This window comes from Scyliorhinus torazame, chromosome 15 (genome assembly GCF_047496885.1).
Source record: "Scyliorhinus torazame isolate Kashiwa2021f chromosome 15, sScyTor2.1, whole genome shotgun sequence".
Lineage (NCBI taxonomy): Eukaryota > Metazoa > Chordata > Chondrichthyes > Carcharhiniformes > Scyliorhinidae > Scyliorhinus > Scyliorhinus torazame.
In genome coordinates this window covers 97,523,327-97,542,812 of record NC_092721.1, presented here as the reverse complement: position 1 = coordinate 97,542,812, position 19,486 = coordinate 97,523,327, and the positions used below count along the sequence as shown (strand labels likewise).

Here is a 19,486-nt window from a genome sequence, read left to right as displayed (position 1 = left end):
AAGGGTTGGGTGGGGTTGCTGGGTTCTGGGGATGGGGTGGAGGTGTGGGCTTAAGTGGGGTGCTCTTTCCAAGGGCTGGTGCAGTCACGATGGGCCGAATGGCCTCCTGCACTAATTCTATGATCCTTTCCCTTGGTCTTCTGAGAATATCTGCACTCTGGTGATATCTTCTGGCCATGCCAGAGCCAGAGAATGCCTTCCCACCCGCATTCTATCTGGAAGCTAATTACGAAAAAAGCCTTTGATTTTCTCTCAGAGAAAAACAGCATTTTTCCCTTTGCTAACTGCAGCAACTGCTGTCCCCGTCTCTCTCCCCATCAAATCTACTTTCACCACTGAGTACATTCTATATCTTGCTAAACTTCAAAGATTTCTCCCCATTTTCCTTCGAGATAAAGTGACAATTATTTGATATCTGTGGGATCTGGTTACCAATTCAGAATCAGGTAACCAGATAGCAGGATGTTGCTATCCAACCATTTTAACTTTGAATACTTGATATGAAGTCTTCTCTTGGGATTGCTGCTTTTAGAGAAAAGCAAAATCATCTCCTGCAATCTCTCCACATCACTGAGGTTCTTTATCCTTGGTACCACTTTAGAAAATCTGCCCTATTCACTCTTTAATGCTTTGACACCTTCCCTAAAATGTGTTTTACATGGAATAGAATATGGGGAGCAGCCGAGAGCGGTCACTGCCAAGTTGCACAGATATCAGGACCGGGAAAGAATCCTTCGCTGGGCAAGACAGATTAAGGCTTGCAACTGGGAGGGACATAAAAGCAGAATCTGCCAGGACGGGGGCCGACCTGGCCAAGCGCAGAACAGAATTTAATGCGGCGACTTCCGGGTGCGGCGATGACAAGCTGAGTCGCACGTTTCGGCAGCTCCCGGTGAAACGGACTTTTGGGCTCTTGATAGGAGCCCCAACGGCAATTTTGACGGCTAAAAACACTGTGCGGTAAACCAGAAGGGAATCCCCCCTGGATACGGATGAAAAAAGGAGGAGAAAGTGGCCGGATTGCAGTGGATCCTTTAGAACAGCGGCAAGGAAGGCAAGCAAAAACAAGATGGCGTCGGAAGGTGGCATTTTAACATGGGGCCCTGAACAACAAGAGTTCTTGAAATGCTGTGTGGAAGAGCTCAAAAAGGAAATGAAGAAAGAGCTGTTGGCCCCAATACTACAGGCGATCGAAGGGCTAAAGGAGGAACAAAAGACCCAGGAGCGGGAGCTTCGGGTCGTGAAGGCAAAGGCAGCCGAGAATGATGACGACATACAGGGCCTGGTGGTGAAGACGGAGACGAATGAGGCACATCAGAAACGATGTGTGGAAAGGTTGGAGACACTGGAGAACAAAGCAAGGAGGAGGAACCTGAGGATTCTTGGTCTTCCTGAAGGTGCGGAGGGAGCGGACGTCGGGGCATATGTGAGCACGATGCTGCACTCGTTAATGGGAGCGGAGGCCCCGGCGGGTCCGTTGGAGGTGGAGGGAGCATACCGAGTGATGGCGCGAGGACCGAGAGCAGGAGAAATTCCCAGAGCCATAGTGGTGAGATTCCTCCGTTTTAAGGATAGAGAAATGGTCCTTAGATGGGCAAAGAAAATTCGGAGCAGTAAATGGGAGAACGCGGTGATCCGCATTTATCAAGACTGGAGTGCGGAGGTGGCGAGAAGGAGGGCGAGCTTTAATCGGGCCAAGGCGGTGCTTCATAAAAAGAAGATAAAATTTGGAATGCTGCAACCGGCAAGACTGTGGGTCACATATCGAGGGAGGCACCACTACTTTGAGACGGCGGATGAAGCGTGGACTTTTATTGTGGAAGAAAAACTGGAATGAGCGGGTTATTAAAAAGAACGTTTGAACAAAGTGGTGGGGCGAAGAGGGGGGTTAAAAAGGGGGGAAAGAGGAGTTTTATGTACTAATCCTGCGATGTGGTAACTTTTCTCTCTTCCACAGGTGGTGATGGGGGAGGTGGAGGAGATGGGGCGTTGGCCATTGGGGGCGGGGCCAAGGGAGAAGCGCGGGCTTGGTTCCCGCGCTATGATAATCATGGCGGGAATAGAGAAGCAGGAAGGAGGGGGCGTCGCACGGTGCGAGCCGAGGTCACGGGGGGGAGCCGAGGTCGGCCAGAGTTTGCTGACTTCTGGGAGCAACATGGGGGGAGTAATTACGCTAGCGGGGTATCTAGCGGGGGGGGGGGGGTGGGAGGGGGGAATTACTGGGTTGCTGCTGCTGGGGAGAGGGGGGAGCTGGTATGGGAGGGGATGGGCGGGGGGGCACCACCTGGGGGAGATACAGCTGCGTGGGAACCGGGTGAGGAGCTGGAAAAAGGGGATGGCTAATCGACAAGGGGGGGGTAGGAAGCCCCCCAACCCGGCTGATCACGTGGAACGTGAGAGGGCTGAACGGGCCGATAAAGAGGGCACGGGTACTCGCACACCTTAAGAAACTTAAGGCAGATGTGGTTATGTTACAGGAAACGCACCTGAAACTGATAGACCAGGTTAGGCTACGCAAAGGATGGGTGGGGCAGGTGTTCCATTCGGGGCTAGATGCGAAAAACAGGGGGGTGGCTATATTAGTGGGGAAGCGGGTAATGTTCGAGGCAAAGACTATAGTGGCGGATAACGGGGGCAGATACGTGATGGTGAGTGGCAAACTACAGGGGGAGACGGTGGTTTTGGTAAACGTATATGCCCCGAACTGGATGATGCCAATTTTATGAGGCGGATGCTAGGACGCATTCCGGACCTAGAGATGGGAAAGCTGATAATGGGGGGAGATTTTAATACGGTGTTGGAACCAGGGCTGGATAGGTCGAAGTCCAGGACTGGAAGGAGGCCAGCAGCAGCCAAGGTACTTAAAGATTTTATGGAGCAGATGGGAGGTGTAGACCCGTGGAGATTTAGCAGACCTAGGACTAAGGAGTTCTCGTTTTTCTCCTATGTCCATAAAGTCTACTCGCGAATAGACTTTTTTGTGCTGGGAAGGGCGTTGATCCGGAAGGTGAGGGGAACGGAGTATACGGCTATAGCCATTTCGGATCACGCTCCACACTGGGTAGACTTGGAGATAGGGGAGGAAACAGGAGGGCGCCCACCCTGGAGAATGGACATGGGACTAATGGCAGATGAGGGGGTGTGTCTAAGGGTGAGGGGGTGCATTGAAAAGTACTTGGAACTCAATGATAATGGGGAGGTCCAGGTGGGAGTGGTCTGGGAGGCGTTGAAGGCGGTGGTTAGAGGGGAGCTGATAGCAATAAGGGCACATAAAGGGAAGCAGGAGAGTAAGGAACGTGAGCGGTTGCTGCAAGAACTTTTGAGGGTGGACAGACAATATGCGGAAGCACCGGAGGAGGGACTGTACAGGGAAAGGCAAAGGCTACATGTAGAATTTGACTTGCTGACTACGGGCACTGCAGAGGCACAATGGAGGAAGGCACAGGGTGTACAGTACAAATATGGGGAGAAGGCGAGCAGGTTGCTGGCACACCAATTGAGGAAAAGGGGAGCAGCGAGGGAAATAGGGGGAGTGAGGGATGAGGAAGGAGAGATGGAGCGGGGAGTGGAGAGAGTGAATGGAGTGTTCAAGACATTTTATAAAAAATTATATGAAGCTCAACCCCCGGATGGGAGGGAGAGAATGATGGGCTTCTTGGATCGGCTGGAATTTCCCAAGGTGGAAGAGCAGGAAAGGGTGGGACTGGGAGCACAGATCGAGGTAGAAGAAGTGGTGAAAGGAATTAGGAGCATGCAGGCGGGAAAGGCCCCGGGACCGGATGGATTCCCAGTCGAATTCTATAGAAAATATGTGGACTTGCTCACCCCGGTATTGACGAGGACCTTTAATGAGGCAAAGGAAAGGGGACAACTGCCCCCGAGTATGTCTGAAGCAACGATATCGCTTCTCTTAAAGAAGGAAAAGGACCCGCTACAATGCGGGTCCTATAGACCTATTTCCCTCCTAAATGTAGATGCCAAGGTCCTGGCCAAGGTAATGGCAATGAGAATAGAGGAATGTGTCACAGGGGTGGTCCACGAGGACCAAACTGGGTTTGTGAAGGGGAGACAGCTGAACACGAATATACGGAGGCTGTTAGGGGTAATGATGATGGCCCCACCAGAGGGGGAAATGGAGATAGTAGTGGGGATGGATGCCGAGAAAGCATTTGATAGAGTGGAGTGGGACTATTTGTGGGAGGTGTTGAGGAGATTTGGTTTTGGAGAGGGGTATGTTAGATGGGTGCAGCTGTTGTATAGGGCCCCGATGGCGAGCGTGGGCACGAATGGACGGGGATCTGCATATTTTCGGCTCCATAGAGGGACAAGGCAGGGATGCCCTCTGTCCCCATTATTGTTTGCACTGGCGATTGAGCCCCTGGCGATAGCGTTGAGGGGTTCCAAGAAGTGGAGGGGAGTACTTAGAGGAGGAGAAGAGCACCGGGTATCTTTGTATGCGGACGATTTGCTACTATACGTGGCAGACCCGGCGGAGGGGATGCCAGAAATAATGCGGATACTTGGGGAGTTTGGGGATTTTTCAGGGTATAAATTGAACATGGGAAAAAGTGAGTTGTTTGTGGTGCATCCAGGGGAGCAGAGTAGAGAAATAGAGGACCTACCGTTGAGGAAGGTAACAAGGGACTTTTGTTACCTGGGGATCCAGATAGCCAAGAATTGGGGCACATTGCATAGGTTAAATTTAACGCGGTTGGTGGAACAAATGGAGGAGGATTTCAAGAGATGGGATATGGTATCCCTGTCACTGGCAGGGAGGGTGCAGGCGGTTAAGATGGTGGTCCTCCCGAGATTCCTCTTTGTGTTTCAGTGCCTCCCGGTGGTGATCACGAAGGCTTTTTTTAAAAGGATTGAAAAGAGCATCATGGGTTTTGTGTGGGCCGGGAAGACCCCGAGAGTGAGGAAGGGATTCTTACAGCGTAGCAGGGATAGGGGGGGGCTGGCACTACCGAGCCTAAGTGAGTATTATTGGGCCGCTAATATTTCAATGGTGAGTAAGTGGATGGGAGAGGAGGAGGGAGCGGCGTGGAAGAGATTAGAGAGGGCGTCCTGTAGGGGGACTAGCCTACAGGCTATGGTGACCGCCCCATTGCCGTTCTCACCGAGGAACTACACCACAAGCCCGGTGGTGGTGGCTACACTGAAGATTTGGGGACAGTGGAGACGGCATAGGGGAAAGACTGGAGCCTTGGGGGGGGGGGGGGGGGTCCCGATAAGAAACAACCATAGGTTTGCCCCGGGGGGAATGGATGGGGTATATGGAATGTGGCTAAGAGCAGGAATAACGCAACTGAAAGATCTGTTTGTGGATGGGAAGTTCGCGAGTCTGGGAGCGCTGACCGAGAAATATGGGTTGCCCCAAGGGAATGCATTCAGGTATATGCAACTGAGGGCTTTTGCGAGGCAACAGGTGAGGGAATTCCCGCAGCTCCCGACACAAGAGGTGCAGGACAGAGTGATCTCAAAGACATGGGTGGGGGATGGTAAGGTGTCAGATATATATAGGGAAATGAGGGACGAAGGGGAGACTATGGTAGATGAACTAAAAGGGAAATGGGAAGAAGAGCTGGGGGAGGAGATCGAGGAGGGGCTGTGGGCAGATGCCCTAAGCAGGGCAAACTCGTCGTCCTCGTGTGCCAGGCTAAGCCTGATTCAGTTTAAGGTATTACACAGGGTGCATATGACTGGAGCACGGCTCAGTAAATTTTTTGGGGTGGAGGATAGGTGTGCGAGGTGCTCGAGAAGCCCAGCGAATCATACCCATATGTTTTGGTCATGCCCGGCACTGCAGGGGTTTTGGATGGGGGTGACAAAGGTGCTTTCAAAAGTAGTGGGGGTCCGGGTCGAACCAAGCTGGGGGTTGGCTATATTTGGGGTTGCACAAGAGCCGGGAGTGCAGGAGGCGAGAGAGGCCGATGTTTTGGCCTTTGCGTCCCTAGTAGCCCGGCGCAGGATATTGTTAATGTGGAAAGAAGCCAAGCCCCCGGGGGTGGAGACCTGGATAAATGACATGGCAGGGTTTATAAAGCTAGAGCGGATTAAGTTTGTTCTAAGGGGGTTGGCTCAAGGGTTCACCAGGCGGTGGCAACCGTTCATTGAATACCTCGCAGAAAGATAGATGGAATGGAAAAAAGAAGGCAGCAGCAGCAGCCCAGGATCGGGGGGGGGGGGGGGGGGGGGGAGGAACCAGAAGGACTCTCAGGGTTGTTAATATATACTGTATAATATGTATAGGTCGTTGCGACAGATAATTATATATTGGACTGTTAAATTATATTTTTGGAGAGTGTTACTTGCGATAAGGCAGTTGCCAATTAGGGTTAGTTTTCATTTTTGTTATTTATTAATTATTCATTTTTTGTTTATAAAATAGGTCATTGTTATTTGTGTTGTTATAATATTGTGTAAAGGATGCACAATGTACTGTGTTGGTTGATCAAAAATTTTCAATAAAATATTTATTTAAAAAAAAAAAGAATTTAATGCGGCAAAATCAGCCCTATATAAAAGCAAATTTTGGATGCTGTACCCAGCCAGGCTCTGGGTAACATATCAGTGCAAGGAACATTACTGCTCCTGCAGAAGCCGACGGGTTCGTCCAAAAGAACGGCCTAGACAAACAGCGACAACGAAGGCACAGAGGGGACAGAGGGAAACCAACGAACAATTTTGTGTAGGATTGCATCGCCTAGTTATGAAGAAGGGGACCAGTTTATAGAAAGGAGGGGCGAGTGCAGCAGAGCGCAGGAGAGCATGAAGTGGAGACAGTAGGGACACCAGCAGAGCGGGCGTAGAAGGGGGTCAGACCAACCCCGGAAGGGGGACCACCACAAGCAGGAAATTTAGTACCAGGATGTGAGAGGGGGACTGCAGCGCATCTGCCACCGGGTAAGGAGCATCTGGCGGGGAGTAGGGAACAGAGGGGTACGGGGAGGCAGCAAGAGGGGGGGAACAAAACAGCAGGGGGAACAAAACGACATGCCAGTCATTGGGGACGATTTTAGAGGGGGCTGGAAGTACGACTAGGACTTAAAGAGGTCATGGAGAGGATCAACTCCATTCAGGCGGGTAAGGTGCCGTGACTTCGACTGGTTCCCGGCAACTTCCACAAAAAAGCTGTGGCAGTACTGGCCCCGCACCTGCGGGAAATATTCGCAGACTCTCGAGCAAGGGGCACTTGCCTCCAGTTTCGGTTTTATTGTATGGAGTTCTGGTCTCCTTATCTGAGGAAGGGTGTTCTAGCTTTAGAGGGAGTGCAGTGAAGGTTTAGCAGACTGATTCAAGGGGTGGCAGTACTGACGGAGAGATTGAATCGGTAGGATTGTATTCGCTGGAGTTCAGTAGAATGCGGGGGGGGGGCTCTCATAGAAACGTATAAAATTATAACAGGACTGGACAGGGCTGATACAGGAAGGATGTTCCTGATGGTGGATGTGTCCAGCGGTCATAATCTGAGGATTTGGGGTAGACCGTTTAGACAGAGATGAGAAATTTCTTCACCCAGAGAGTGGTGAGCTTGTGGAATTCATTACCAGAGGAAGTAGTTGAGTACAATACATCGTATGGTTTCAAGAAGCAGTTAAATATAGCACTTCGGGCGAAGGGGACCAAAGGATATGGGGGAAAACGGGATTAGGCTATTGAGTTGGGTGATCAAGCCATGATCATAATGAATGGCGGAGCTGAATGATGGGCCGAATGGCCTCCTCCTATTTTTTCTATGTTTCAACGCGAACACAAGCCACCATATCGCTGATACCCAAAAAGGACAAAGACCCAACGGAATGCAGTTCATACAGACCCAATTCGCTACTCAATGTGGATGCAAAAATACTCGCAAAAATCCTGGCTGTGCAGCTGGAGAACTGCGTACCACAGATGGTCGCAGAGGACCAGGCGGGCTTTGTCAAGGGTAGACAGCTAACGCCGAACATCAAATGACTGTTGATCATAATCACCCCACCTGGGGAGAGAACACAGAGTTGATAGTCTCCCTGGACGCAGAGAAGGACTTTGACAAAGTCGAGTGGAAGTATCTCATTGAGGTACTAGAGCGATTTGGGCTAGGGACAGGGCCCACCTCATGGGTGAACTGTGCAACACCCCCAAGGTGAGAGTAGGGACAAACACCACTGGCTCTAAATATTTCCAGCTACACATAGGCACAAGGTAGGAATGCCCACTGTCCCTGCTCTGATTTATTGGCAATTGAACCACTGGCGATCGCCCTCAGAACGGAAAGAAGCTGGAAGGGAATCCGAAGAAGAGACGGAGAGCACAGGGTCTTGCTTTGTGCGGATAACCTGCTCCTCTATATCTCAGACCCGCAAAACAGCATGGAAGGGATCATGAAGCTCCTGAAACGAACAAAATTCATCATTGGTGAGTTCCAGAAGGGTAGGCAGGCTACATGGGAAGACCTGTCTGAGGCAAGGAGAAAATGCTGGAAAATCTCAGCAGGTCTGGCAGCATCTGTAGGGAGAGAAAAGAGCTAATGTTTCGAGTCCAGATGGCCCTTTGACAAAGCAATGTCTGAGGCAATTGAGGTGGCAGTAGCTCCCCTTCGTTTGCTGATGGAAGGGTGGAGCAGCGATGGGAGTCGCAGGCACGACGATTTGGGAGATGGAGAAGGCGGTCTCAGACCACAGTGACAGTATTGCCTCCAGTGGCACAGCAGTTAGCACTGCTGCCTCACAGCTCCAGGTTCCCGGGTTCAATTCCAGCCTCAGGTGACTATCTGTGTGGAGCTTTCACTTTCTCCCATGTCTGCATGGGTCTCCTCCAGGCGCTCCGGTTTCCTCCCACAGTGCAAAGATGTGCAGGTTAGCTGGATTGGCTATGCTAAATTGCCCCTTGAGTGTCCAGAAAGTTAGACTGGGTTACTGGGATGGGATGGATGTGTGGGCTTAAGTGGGGTGCTCTTTCCAAGGGCCGGTGCAGACTAGATGGGCCGAATGGCCTCCTGCACTGTAAATTCTATGATTTAGAGGCAGAAATATCAATGTTGGTGGAAGCCCACAAAATCTTTAAGGGCAGGATAGACAAACAGGCGAACAGATCCAAACATCAGAACCTGAGGGTATTTGGGTTACCAGAGAGAATCGAAGGTACGAGCGCCACGGATTACATTGGGGCGGGAGGGGGGGGGGGGGGTTCTGTCTAATTTGTGGGGCAGAGTAACATGCCTAGGTTTCCAGGGTTTTCAAGGGGGGGGGGGAATGAGTGTTTTTTGAAGTTGGATGGATTGACTGATTGATCAAGGGGGAGGGGTGGTGGAAAGAAAGCCCGGGGGGGGGGGGGGTTCAATGCTGGTGGTGCAGCTTTCTTTGTGAATGGATTGGGTGAGGGTGGTGACGGCAGCCATTTTGGGTGGGCCTGGCTGGATCACCTCACAAGGTGGATATGGCAGATCCTAATTGGGGGGGGCTTCAGAGACCCCCTGTCAGGATGGTCATGTGGAACGTGAGGAGTTTAAATGGTCTAGTTAAGAGCTCACTTGAAGAGCTTGAAAGCCGATAATATAATCTTTCTGGAGCCGCATTTGAGGGTTCGGGACCAGGTAAGGCAAAAGAAGAGATGGGTGGGGCAGGTGCTCCATTCAAATTTTGATAAGAGATCGAGAGGGGTGGTGATCTTGCTTAACAAGAGGTGACTTTTAAAGTAGTCAGTATTTTGATGGACTCTGGGGGCTAATGGTGAGCGGGGTGGTGGGGGTTGGGTACTCTGATAGTAATATCGGACAGTGCACCACATTATGTGGATATGAGGCTGGAGGTTAGAGAGGGCATTCCTTGCAGATGAGGGGTTCTGTGAGAAGGTAGCCTCGGCCATTCTGGACTGGAAACGTGATAGTGTAATAAAAGCAAAATACTGCATGTTGGAGATCTAAAATGAAAACAAAATCTGGAAAAGCTCAGCAGGTCTGGCAGCACCTGTAAAGAGAAAAACAGTTAACATTTATGACTTCTTCTGTACCCATCACTGTGTATTTGATGAAGTTTCAAATGTTTGAAAAACCCCAATTATTGACTGCAACTTCACCTTTCATGCACTCCTCAGCGCCCAATCCGCCCTCCTTTCACCACAATTGTTTTCAACTCTGACAAAGACAACTTTTGCATGTTTTGCCTCTCGTTATTTATGTCTTTTCATTGTTCCAATCTGTAACTAACTTATTTTAGCTTATTTTAAATTCACATTGTTAATTTTCTCAATACTGCCTTCAATCTTGTTAAAAGAAGCCATTGAAACAAATTGATAACATAAAATGGGTGCAGATTTATCATGAAATTTGATGTATTTTGGTAACTTGCTATATTTTTTGTTTAATCCCAGACTGAATTTTTGAATTCTATATAACTAATGAAATTTCATTTATATACTAATCTATCTAACAAAATGGGTACTGAATGCAATATTTTAAATGTCTTAATTCTAAATAAAATACAAATTATTTCTTCAGACTGGAAATCGTACCTTTAACAGGGCAAAGCTGCTTAACGTTGGTGTGAGGGAAGCTTTAAAGGATGAAGACTGGGACTGCCTGTTTCTACATGATGTTGACCTTATTCCAGAGAATGATCACAATCTGTATATCTGCAATGAGAAATACCCCAAGCATGTATCCAGTGCTATGAATAAATTCTTGTACAGGTATTGAAAACAGGACTAATTAATTAAGTTTTGGTTTCATATTCTGATGTATTTTAACATGTTAACTAAACGCTAAGCTGACTGACACTAATTTAAGAACTTGTTAAATGCAGACACTGCACTTGTACAATTAAATTACATTAAAAGTATTTAATATTTTAAGTATGTATATTTCAGAAATCCCGATTTGAGCTTGCATTCCTTAGCTACAGAAAACACATCCATAACTATGGATTTTATTTTAGGAATAATTAATCATGATTTTATGTTATGCCTAATTTGATTTTTCTGCTTTCCCCATAATCTAATCAATTTAGCTAAAAGTTTCAGAGGCAGATTGCCCACCAGTAGGATTCAACCAATCGTATAGCACCACTTTAAAAAATACCACATTGAACACACAACTCCAAAGGTGTAGAGATCTGAAAAGACAAAATTTGATGTATTGCGAGTAATTTCTTGATTGCTGAAAAAAAAGACATGCTGGCAAAGCTTTTTGTTTTGCACTTGTCAGGATGTATACACGATGAAAAACTTTGATAGCATGTCTCTTTTTTCCATAATGCTCAAGTTCTGTATTACCAAATGACTAATTGCTTTATTCTGCCACTTATTCATAATCTGGCTATAAATATCAGTATAATCATTGCAAACTGGGATTGACTTTGGAAATGCAATAGCATGGTATTAACTCAAATTAACATCCAACTCAGCTTGAGCTAGATTCAATTTGAAATTGCAATCTTCAAAAATAGACTGCTTTCTATTTGATAGGTTTGCTGTGTGGTGTCAATGATCTTTTGTTGTCACAGAATTTCCTTTTCCTCTACCTGATGTACTGAAAATGATTTCTGTATCTCACTTTTATGTTGTTGCAATTATAGCATTTTTTTTCTCTTTGGGTAACTAGCATATGGTCTTAGAAGCTATGACCGGAATCCCCCAGTCTTTCTTGTAAATGCTTGCACAGAATTTCCTTTTCCTCTACCTGATGTGCGAAAAATAATTTCTGTATCTCACTTTTTTGTTGTAGCTGTCTTGTTATGCTCTAGGCGTAGCATAAGCGGCTTCCTTGTGGTGCACTTGACAAAGGAAAGTTCAGACGTGGAGATAACTTCAACACGTTTATTAAATTATTTACACTTCTCCTACTCGGGTTCGGCACTACTGTTAATCCTTCTATAGCTACTCAGACTGACTAACCAGTCTGCTACAATCCACGTGGTGGGTGTAATATTGAATCAACCCTGTGTCTCTTCTCACTGACTGTCTCCACTGGAAAGAGGAAGGTCATGTATGTTGTGTCCTTTTATATCCTTTATATATGGGTTGGTGTAATGCCCTCCTGTGGTCGTGTCACCTCTGTGTGTATCGTGAATGCCCATTGGTCGTGTCCTATCTAACTGTCCTATTGGTTGAGTGTCTGTGTCTCATGTCTCTGGTGCTCCCTCTAGTGTCTAGCTAGTCTACATGTATTTCCATTAACCCCTTGTGTCTTTACAGTGATGCATATCACCACATCCCCCTTTTTTACATGTTACATATTTTCTGTACACTTAAAGAAAGTTGAACAAAAAGCAGACCGATAAGTTATGGTATGTACAAGTTATGAGAACCGTGATTAAACAATAAGTCCAAATCAAATGTGCGAGTCCAAAACCCTTCAATCATCATGGTCAAATGTCTCTCTTGGTGGGGTGGTGAGTTTGATGGTGGCATGTCCTTGTGAATGCCATCGGTGTCCCTGTGTATCAGGAACCTTGAAGTGGTGAAATCACTTCGCTGTCTGATTTGGAGTCCTTTTTTTTTTTTTGATATTTGTGATGGCGATGTTGGATGGCATCTTTTAGCTGATAAGTTGTTGACGTTGAAGAGGTACCATCAACAGTATCATTCGAGGTCATGTATGTGCCATATGTGAAAGTTGGATAATACTGTGCATACTGGTTTGGGCCAAATGCTGTGTAGGAAGGGTAATCCTGATGAGAACTGTTGAAGCTTGTCAAATTGCAGCTCACATAAATACCGGGTGATGGTGTGAAACTAGAACTTGCATCTGATAGGAAAATGCCATTTGGCCAGGCTGGGGTACAGCAAATCCTGGGCTGTAACTAAGGCATCCAGTCTGCAGTGCAGATTGTGCTTGTGGTAGTCATCCTTCGGTCTTGATTCCATAAGTGGACGATCCGTAGTGCTGGCCTGTTTGAGAATATGCTGCATAGACTGCTGGCTGCTGCATTCCTGAATACTGGGTTTGTCCAGCATAAGCTGTCATTGACTGCACTGGTGGTGTGGAAAGAATGTGTGGGTATGGCTTGGAAGGATATAGCTGTGGTGAATATTGGTGTATTCCTCTTGGACTGTAGCCACTACTTGTTATTACTGACCCAGTGTAATTGTCAAGTGATCCATCTCCTGTCGTCGTCGTCACCCTGAGCATGCCGTCACTGAGTTTGCGGCACTCCCTGTCTGGAGTAAAGTCCGGCTTATGTGAATCAGAGTTGGCGTTTGGTTGCTCTCCACCTGGAGTCTGGTCTGTTTCACCTGAGTCAGTGTTGGTTTGTTGGTGCTCCCCGTCCAGAGTCTTAGCAGGTTCAGTGGAGTCAGCTGAGATTTCTTGAAGCTCCATGTCTGCAGTCAGAACATGCAGGAATGCATTGACTTGTGGAGAGGTTCAAGCAAATGAGGTTGGAAGTAACGTGGTGTCACCGGAGTCACCAGTGGTCTCACAGTGATCGTCGAGTGCCTCTGTACACACTACCTGAGGTCTGTCACATTGCACATCTTGCATGGGAAGTGGGATGCTGTCGTCACTCGTCTCACATATAGTGGATAGAGCCTCAGCTTCTTGTTGTTCACTTGGGCTGGTTATACTGTCAGAGTCTTTTCCTTGTGGCTCAGGCGATGAGGGTGGACTGTCATAGTCGCTGTGTTGTTCATTTGGGCTTGGACTGTCATAGTCGCTTTGTTCTTCACTGGAGCATGATAGACCGTCATGGTCGTCCTGCTGTGCACTGGAGCGTGGTAGACTGTCATAGTCTTCTTGCTGTTTATGTGAGCATTGCAGACTTGCATCGTCTGCTGCCAGTTGGTCAGAGGGGGTTGCTAGATCCTCATGGTCTTGTTCCTGCAAGGACAGTGTTTTGGAGTCTTGCGTTGCTTCTATCGTGGAGGCTGTACACAAGCTCGCTGTGGAGGCTTGCGACACTGGAGTCACTTCTTGTTTGTACAAGGACTGCGCTATGGAGTCTTGCGTTTCTTCAATCGTGGAGTCTGTCGAGGCTTGTGACACTGGAGTCACTTCTTGTTCATGCAAGGACTGCGGTGTGGAGTCTTGCGTGTCTTCTATCGTGGAGTCAGGAACCCTTAGCGGTGCGTAGACCACTCTGTGTGGCAGCAGGCCGCTCTCTGTGGCCTTGTACCGCTCTGTCTCTTGGTGTCAGGCCGCAGCATAATCCTGCACTCACGAGTCGGGATATCGTATATCCTCAAATCCGAAGAACGAATCTGTGTCTGCGTCGGATTCAGTCCGGGGGTTGCCATTTCTAATGAAAAAACCTTTGTCCGAGTCGTAGTCCTCTAGGACCATATCATCACCGTTTGTGTCGGAGCTGGCATGGGGCTCGCGATGTCTAGAGAAAAAATAAAGGTCGGTGTCGTAGTATTCAAGGTCCGTGTCATCGCTTTGGGCGGTGCTAACTGCTTGTTGCAGGGTTTTGCGGAGGTTACTTTCAGTTCCTGGTTGAATTTGAGGCATTGTGCTGTCATTCCAGGTGAAAGAAGCTTGTTTTACGGCTTTAAGAGATTTGTTTCATGATTTGGGACATTTCCCCTTTAAATGGGCGTGGTCCGGGGCCTCTGACGTCATGACGCAGGTGATGTAGTGCGTAGGAAGCGATTGTGCATGTGCAGATCGCTGTTCCTTTACTTGGGGCCTTTTTCGCAATCGCGCATGCGCGGCTTCTCATGTATGCACAAACGGACCTTCCCGTTCTGTGCGCTCTTCGCGCATCTGTGCATGTGCAGCACCTTTTCCAAGATGGCTGCAATTCAAACTGCCATTCGTGGCTGCAAGCCTACCTCGCGGTGAGATTTGGCGCCTCTTTTACCTTTTCTTCTTGTTTGTTCCTCGCAGAATTCTTGGAATTTGTCCAGGGCTGTCTGGAAATCATTCTTGTTTTGCCCCTTTGAGTATTTGAAGGTCTGGAAGATTTCAGCTGCTTCTGGACCCGCGATGGTAAGTAGAAACTTTATTTTCTCTGCATCCGCCACGGCATCTAGGTCGCACGCTACCAGGTTGATCTCGAATCTCTGCCGAAACCAACGCCAGTTTTCACTGAGATTGCCTTGGTACGAGAGCTGCTGTGGAATCGGAATCCCGAACATCATCTTGCCTGGCTTTTGTTGCTGGTTGTCAATGTTCGCTGAGTTGAAACTATGGATTGAAACAGTCACTCAACTGGTACCATGTCTTGTTATGCTCTAGGCGTAGCATAGCGGCTTCCTTGTGGTGCACTTGACAAAGGAAGGTTCAGACATGGAGATAACTTCAACACGTTTATTAAATTATTTACACTTCTCCTACTCGGGTTTGCCACGACTGTTAATCCTTGTATAGCTTCTCAGACTGATTAACCAGTCTGCTACGATCCACGTGGTGGGTGTAATATTGAATCAACCCTGTGTCTCTACTCACTGACTGCCTCCACTGAAAAGAGGAAGATCATGTGTGTTGTGTCCTTTATATATGGGTTGGTGTGACTTCCGGTTGCGGCTATGCAGAGCTAAGTCGCACGTTCGGCAGCTCCCGCTTGGAACGGACTTTTGGGCTCTTTTCAGGGCCCCCAACTGAATTTTTTCAACGTTTCCTGGTGTTGGGAAAAGACTGCGCTATTCCCACGACAGCGTATGGCTTGGACCAGGAGCGGAGCGACTAAAAAAAGTGGTGGTGAACCCAAAGAAAGTGCGAGGGAAGAAGAGCAAGATGGCGGCAGGCGGGGACCAGGCAGCGTGGATGCAGTGGGCGCAGGAGCAGCAGGAGGTTATCCAGCGCTGCTTCAGGGAACTCAAAGCGGACCTGCTGGAGCCGATGAAGGCTTCTATCGATAAGCTGCCAGACGGCCCAGGGGGTGGCGATCCACGAGGTCCGACAAAAGATCTCTGATAACGAGGACGAGATCTTGGGCCTAGCGGTAAAGGTGGAGGCGCCCGAGGCGCTCCACAAGAAATGGCAGGAACGGTTCGAGGAGATAGAGAACCGGTCGAGGCGGAAGAATCTGTGAATCCTGGGCCTCTCGGAGGGGCTGGAGGGGTCGGACGTGGGGGTCTATGTGGTCACCATGTTAAACTTGCTGATGGGAGCGGGGTCCTTCGGGGGGGCCCTGGAGCTGGAAGGGGCCCATAGAGTGCTAGCAAGGAGGCCCAAGGCTAACGAGCCGCCGCGGGCGGTGCTGGTGCAGTTTCATCGGTTCGCTGATCGGGAGTGTGTGCTCAGGTGGGCCAAGAAAGAGAGGAGCAGCAGGTGGGAGAACGCAGAGGTTCGAATATATCAGGACTGGAGCGCGGAGGAGGCGAAGAAGAGGGCCGTGTACAACCGGACGAAAACGGTGCTGCACAGGAAGGGGGTGAAGTTTGGCATGCTGCAGCCGGCGTGTCTGTGGGTCACCTACAAGGACCGGCACCATTATTTTGAGTCCCCGGAGGAGGCGTGGGCCTTTGTTCAGGCCGAGAAGTTGGACACAAACTGAGGGTCGGGTTGGGGGGGTCGGGCGTGGGGATGGTCGGGGATTGTGGTTGTTGTGTTACATTTTGAGGGGGGGTTCTTTGTTCGTGTTTCTTTTTGATTCGGTGTGGTGGTTAGGGTGGGTTGGGCACTGTTTTGGTTGGGTCTGTCGGGTGGGCTCTTGGAGGGGTGCAAGTAAACTGAGTAGGGGGTGGATGGGCGGTAGGGAGGATGGGGCCCCGCGGGTGAGGGGGAGGCCCGAGTCGGGGGTGAGGGGACTGTGCCTGTAAAAGGAGCTGCGCCAGAGGAGGCGGGGCCGGGCAGGTGGAAAGCACGGGTTTTTTCCCAAGGCCGGTGGCTCGGGAATTTTCATTCTTGCACGTTCATAAGGCCTATTCCCGGATCAACTTTTTTGTTATGAGCAGGGCGCTGATAGCGAGAGTAGAGGATACCAAGTACTCGGCGATAGCCATTTCGGATCACGCCCTGCATTCGGTAGACCTAGAGCTGGGGCAGGAGTGGGACCAGCGCCCGTTGTGGCGCTTGGAGATGGGGCTGTTGGCGGACGAGGAGGTGAGCGAGCGGGTCCGAGGAAGCATAGAGAGATACCTGGAGGCCAACGATAACTGGGAGGTCCGAGTGGGGATGGTCTGGGAGGTGTTGAAGGCGGTGGTTAGGGGAGAGCTGATCCCCATTAGGGCCCACTAGGAGAGGAGAGAGCAGCGGGTGAGGGAGAGGCTCGTGGGGGAGATGGTGAGGGTAGACAGGAGGTACGCGGAGGTGCCGGAGGAGGGACTGTTGAGGGAGAGGCGTAGCCTCCAGGCCGAATTCGACCTGTTGACCACCAGGAAGGCGGAGGCGCAGTGGAGGAAGGCCCAGTGGGCGGTTTATGAATATGGGGAAAGGCAAGCCGGATGCTGGCGCATCAGCTTCGGAAACAGGACCCAGCTAGGGAGATCGGGGGAGTTAAGGATCTGGGAGAGAGTGTGGTGCGGAGTGGGGTTGGCATCAATGGGGTCTTCAGGGACTTTTATGAGGAACTTTATCGGTCCGAGCCCCCACTGGAGGAGGGAGAGATGGGCCACTTTCTGGACCAATTGAGGTTCCCGAAGGTGGCGGAGGGACTGGTGGCGGGATTAGGGGCCCCGATTGGGCTGGAGGAACTGGCCAAAGGGATAGGGAGCATGCAGGCGGGGAAGGCACCGGGGCTGGACGGTTTCCCGGTCGAATTCTACAAAAAATATGTGGACCTGTTGGGCTCGTTGGTGGTCAGGACCTTCAATGAGGCAAGGGGGGGGGGGGGGGGGCATGCCCCCGAAGATATCCCGGGCACTGATTTCTTTGATCTTGAAGCGGGACAAAGATCCCTGCAGCGTGGGTCTTACAGGCCGATTTTGTTGTTAAATGTAGATGCCACGGTGCTGGCGAAGGTCTTAGCCATGAGAATTGAGGATTGGGTGTCGCAGGTTGTCCACTAAGACCAGACTGGGTTTGTGAAGGGGAGGCAGTTGAACGTGAATGTGCGGAGGCTCCTGAACGTTATTATGATGCCGGCGAGGGAGGGGGAGGCAAAGGCAGAGATAGTGGTGGCGATGGACGCTGAGAAGGCCTTCGATAGGGTAGAGTGGGGGTACTTGTGGGAGGTACTGAAGAGGTTCGGGTTTGGGGAGGGGTTCGTCAGATGGGTTAGGCTGTTGTATGAGGTCCCGATGGCAAGTATGGCCACGAAGAAGAGGCGGTCTGAGTACTTTCGGTTGACTCGAGGGACGAGGCAGGGGTGTCCCCTGTCCTCCCTGTTCTTCGCACTGACGATTGAACCCCTGGCTATGGCACTGAGGGAGTCGAGGAACTGGAGGGAGTTGGTGCGGGGCGGGGAGGAGCATAGGGTGTCGCTCTATGCAGACGACTTGTTGCTCTATGTGGTGGACCCGGTGGGGGGAATGCCAGAGGTAATGAGGATCCTCAGGGAGTTCGAGGATTTCTCAGGGTACAAGCTCAACATGGGGAAGAGCGAGTTGTTCGTAGTTCACCCATGGGACTCGGAGAGGAGGATTGGCGAGCTTCCACGAAAAAGGGCGGAAAGCAGCTTCAGGTATTTGGGGGTCCAGGTGGCCAGGAGCTGGGGGGCCCTGCATAAACTTAATTTCACGAGGCTGGTGGAGCAAATGGAGGAGGAGTTCAAGAGGCGGGACGCGTTGCCGTTGTCCTTGGCGGGTAGGGTGCAGTCAGTGAAGATGACTGTGCTCCCAAGGTTTTTGTTCCTGTTCCAGTGCCTCCCCATTCTTATCCCAAAGGCCTTCTTTACGCGGGTAAACAGGAGGATTACGGGGTTTGTGTGGGCGCGAGGGACTCTGAGGGTGAGAAGGGTGTTCCTGGAGCGGAGTAGGGATGGGAGGGGGGCTGGCGCTGCCCAACCTCTGTGGGTACTACTGGGCCGCCAATGCGGCGATGGTGCGTGATGGAGGGGGAGGGGGCGGCATGGAAGAGGCTGGAGACGGCGTCCTGTGAGGGTACGAGTCTGGAGGCGCTGGCAACGGCGCCGCTTCCGCTCCCACCAATGAGGTATACCACGAGCCCGGTGGTCGCGGCTACCCTCAACATTTGGGGGCAATGGAGGCGGCACAGGAGGGAAGTGGGGGCCTCGGTATGGACCCCGATACGGGGGAACCACCGGTTCATCCCAGGGAAAATAGATGGAGGGTTTTTGGGGTGGCACAGGACAGGAATAAGAAGGTTGGGGGACCTGTTTGTGGATGGGAAGTTCGCGAGCCTGGGTGAGCTGGAGGAGAAGTACAGGCTCCCCCCGGGGAACACCTTTAGGTATCTACAGGTAAGGGGGTTTGCCAGGCGGCAAGTGGTGGAATTCCCGCTGCTGCTGCCATGCACGGTACAGGACAGGGTGCTCTCCGGGGTGTGGGTTGGAGAGGAGAAGATCTCAGCAACATACCAGGTGATGCAGGAGGAGGAGGATGCCTCGGTGGAGGAGCTGAAAGGTAAGTGGGAGGAGATAGAGGAGGGGACGTGGGAAAATGCCCTTGAGGGTGAACTCTTCCTCTTCGTGCGCGAGGCTCAGCCTCATACAGTTTAAGGTGC

General features: G+C 50.4%; 1 protein-coding gene across 1 annotated transcript in view; it reads left to right on the top strand.

The window, feature by feature from the left end:
* Positions 1-19,486, top strand: part of LOC140391700 (beta-1,4-galactosyltransferase 3-like) — a 101,112-nt gene that overhangs the window by 65,334 nt on the left and 16,292 nt on the right. Inside the window, exon 3 of the mRNA XM_072476463.1 lies at positions 10,481-10,671. Within this exon, the coding sequence (XP_072332564.1) occupies positions 10,481-10,671 (191 nt within the window). The remainder of the gene's footprint in view (positions 1-10,480; positions 10,672-19,486) is intronic.